Source organism: Acanthisitta chloris, unplaced genomic scaffold (assembly GCF_000695815.1).
Source record: "Acanthisitta chloris isolate BGI_N310 unplaced genomic scaffold, ASM69581v1 scaffold479, whole genome shotgun sequence".
Classification (NCBI taxonomy): Eukaryota; Metazoa; Chordata; class Aves; order Passeriformes; family Acanthisittidae; genus Acanthisitta; species Acanthisitta chloris.
Window position 1 is genome coordinate 12,826 of NW_008690595.1, and position 3,146 is coordinate 15,971.

A 3,146-nucleotide genomic window follows, 5' to 3' on the forward strand; every position below is an offset into this window, starting at 1 on the left:
GGCTGAGCCCTGTTTGTTGTGCCAGGGGTGGTGGGTGCTCCCCCTGTTGTCCCCGTGGCAGGTGACAGAGCTCGGCCGCATCGCCAGCCACTACTACATCACCAACGAGACGGTGCAGACGTACAACCAGCTGCTGAAGCCCACCCTGAGTGAGATCGAGCTCTTCCGTGTCTTCTCCCTGTCCTCTGAGTTCAGGAACATCACTGTGAGGGAGGTATGGAGCCACCCACCCATCCCTGCGGGCACACAGCCCTGAGGCTTCAGCCCTGAGCTGCAGGGAGGGCGCTGAGCTCGCCCTGAGGGACCATCCTCATCTCTCCTGCCTTGGTTTTTCTGCAGGAAGAGAAGCTGGAGCTGCAGAAGCTGCTGGAGAGAGTTCCCATCCCAGTGAAGGAGAGCATAGAGGAGCCCAGTGCCAAGGTGGGTTTGTCCTGGAGGGAGTAGAGAGCCTTGGGACAGAGTTGGCCTAGTAAACCCCTTCCATCTCATGAGATCCCATCAACACACCTCTTGGCATTTGTGTTCCCTCTGTGGGACATCCTGGATGTGTTGGAGGTGCTCAAAGAGCTGCAGGTGGTTCATGTCTGGTTGAGCACGTGGGATGGCTGAGTCCCCTGGTCACTGCTGTCCTCCCTGGTGGGATCAAACGCTGAGAACCTCTCTGTCCTCCTTCCCAGATCAACGTGCTTCTGCAGGCCTTCATCTCCCAGCTGAAGCTGGAGGGCTTTGCCCTCATGGCAGACATGGTGTATGTGACACAGGTGAGTGAGGGACATGACTGGGCCAGTGTCACAGTGCCAGGCAACCACTTCCACCTCAGAACTTGAGTTTGTGGTCCTAAGTGTCTCTGAAAAGAAGGGCTTGGAGTGGTGGGAAGGTCAGATTCCTGCCAGGATGGAAATCAGATCTTCATGGAAGTCTCCAGTTTGTAGTCAGGATAATTCAGTGCTGGAGAAGTACAGCATGACCTGATTCCACCACAGAGGCCAAGGGCCCAAAGTTGAGAGTCAAGGAGTTCCGCCATTTGGAGGTGTTTGGGATGCAAGATATCAAAGTATAATTCCATAATTACACAGAAATCGTAAGAAAGATGGGGAAAGGATGTTCACCAGTCTGGAGCACCAGGACAAGGGCTCAAAGTATAATTCCATAATTACATAGGGATTGTAAGAAAGATGGGGAAAGGATGTTCACCAGTCTGGAGCGCCAGGACAAGGGGGAATGACTTCCCAGTGCCAGAGAGAAGGGTTACATGGTATATAGGAAGGAAATTCTTCCCTGTGAGGGTGGGGAGGGGTTAGGATGGAATTCTCAGAGAAGCTGTGGCTGTCCCATCCCTGGAGAAGTGTTCCAGGCCAGGTTGGATGAGGCTTGGAGCAACCTAGTAGGTCTAATGGAAGGTGTCCCTGCCCATGCAGGGGGTGGAACTGGATGAAAGTTCCTTCCAACCCAAACCATTCCATGGCCAGGCAGGGCCATGGGAAGGCAGGAGGGAAGGGCTGGGTGTGGTGATGCCATGGGCTCAGAGCTGTCCCTGTCCCACAGTCAGCTGGGAGGCTCATGAGAGCCATCTTCGAGATCGTCCTCAACCGTGGCTGGGCCCAGCTCACAGACAAGACCCTCAACCTCTGCAAGATGATCGACAAACGCATGTGAGTGGCATCTGGGGGTGGTTTCTGATGGTCTGATTGGGTTCTCGGTGTTGGGGAAGGAGAGGACTCCTGGAAGGAGCTGCCAAGGGCTGGTGTGGGGAGCTTGGTGCTCTGAAGGCTTCCCTGAACACTTTGGCCTTGGTGTCCTCCCAGGTGGCAATCCATGTGTCCTCTGCGCCAGTTCAAGAAACTGCCTGAGGAGGTGGTGAAGAAGATAGAGAAGAAGAACTTCCCCTTTGAACGACTCTACGACTTGAACCACAACGAAATTGGTACGTGGCCATGGGCAGGAGCTGCATGTCCTCCCACCCCAGGTCTGGGAGCAGGTGGGACACTGCCATGGGTTGGCCAGAGCAGCTGTGGCTGTTCCTGGATCCTTGGAAATGTTCCAGGCCAGGTTGGATAGGGTTTGGAGCAGCCTGGGCTAGGGGAAAGTGTCCCTGCCCATGGCAGGGGGTGGGAGTGGATGGCCCTGCTTGAACAGGGAGGTTGGACCAGATGACCCACTGTGGTCCCTTCAACCTAACTGATCCTGTGGGCTTTAAGGTCCCTTCCAACCCAAACCACTCCATGTTTTCACACAGGGATTAGGGGGTTTGTTCCTGCCTGATGGAAGGGGCAACACTGTTGAGGGTCTTGGTACAGCTGAAGGACAGAAACATGTCATCCTGGTGCCTTCCAGCTGCTAGGATTGCATGGAATCCTCCTCAGTTTGGGAGCTGTGGTTGCCTTGTCTTGACAGCAGCTCCTTTCTTTTCCAGGGGAGCTGATCCGAATGCCCAAAATGGGCAAAACAATCCACAAATACGTTCACCTGTTCCCCAAACTGGAGCTCTCAGTCCATTTGCAGCCCATCACACGCTCCACTCTCAAGGTGGAACTCACCATCGCTCCCGACTTCCAGTGGGATGAGAAGGTGAGCTGAGCACCCACAATCCATCAGGCTGAAGGGGAAAAAGGGCAATTTTGGGGCTGGAGTGTGGAAACCATCAGGGTCAATGTCCTGTTGGGTGAGAAAAAGGGCAATTTTGGGGCTAGATTGTGAAATTCCTTAGGGTAAATGACCTGCTGAGGGGAAAAGGGGAACTCTGGGGCTGAACTGTGAAAATCCCTGGGGTAGATGTCCTGCTGGGGGAGAAAAGGGGAACTCTGGGGCTGAACTGTGAAAATCCCTGGGGTAGATGTCCTGCTGGGGGAGAAAAGGGGAACTCTGGGGCTGAACTGTGAAATTCCTTAGGGTAAATGTCCTGCTAGGGAAAAAAACCCCACATTTCTGGGGCTGGATTGTGATTCCTCAAGGTAAACATCCTGCTGGGTGGGGAAAAAAAGGGAATTCTGAGGCTGGATTGATGTGAGGGAGCTGCTGGACACCTTGGATTGGGGGATCTGGACTGTGAGCCTAAGAGCTGCCTTTGCCCAGGTCCACGGCTCGTCGGAAGCCTTCTGGATCCTGGTGGAGGATGTGGACAGTGAGGTGATCCTGCACCACGAGTA

The 3,146-nt window shown here is 54.4% G+C and overlaps 1 protein-coding gene across 1 annotated transcript in view; it reads left to right on the plus strand.

Annotated features, from left to right (window-relative positions):
* The window catches only part of LOC103809044 (U5 small nuclear ribonucleoprotein 200 kDa helicase-like), a gene marked incomplete at both ends in the record, with an annotated part of 20,743 nt that overhangs the window by 12,525 nt on the left and 5,072 nt on the right, over positions 1-3,146 (plus strand). The window contains 8 exon segments of the mRNA XM_009081854.1: positions 62-214; positions 340-420; positions 678-761; positions 1,546-1,652; positions 1,806-1,924; positions 2,414-2,568; positions 3,073-3,143; positions 3,145-3,146. The exon segment at positions 3,145-3,146 is cut by the window's right edge and continues 111 nt beyond it. Of these exon segments, the coding sequence (XP_009080102.1) occupies positions 62-214; positions 340-420; positions 678-761; positions 1,546-1,652; positions 1,806-1,924; positions 2,414-2,568; positions 3,073-3,143; positions 3,145-3,146 (772 nt within the window).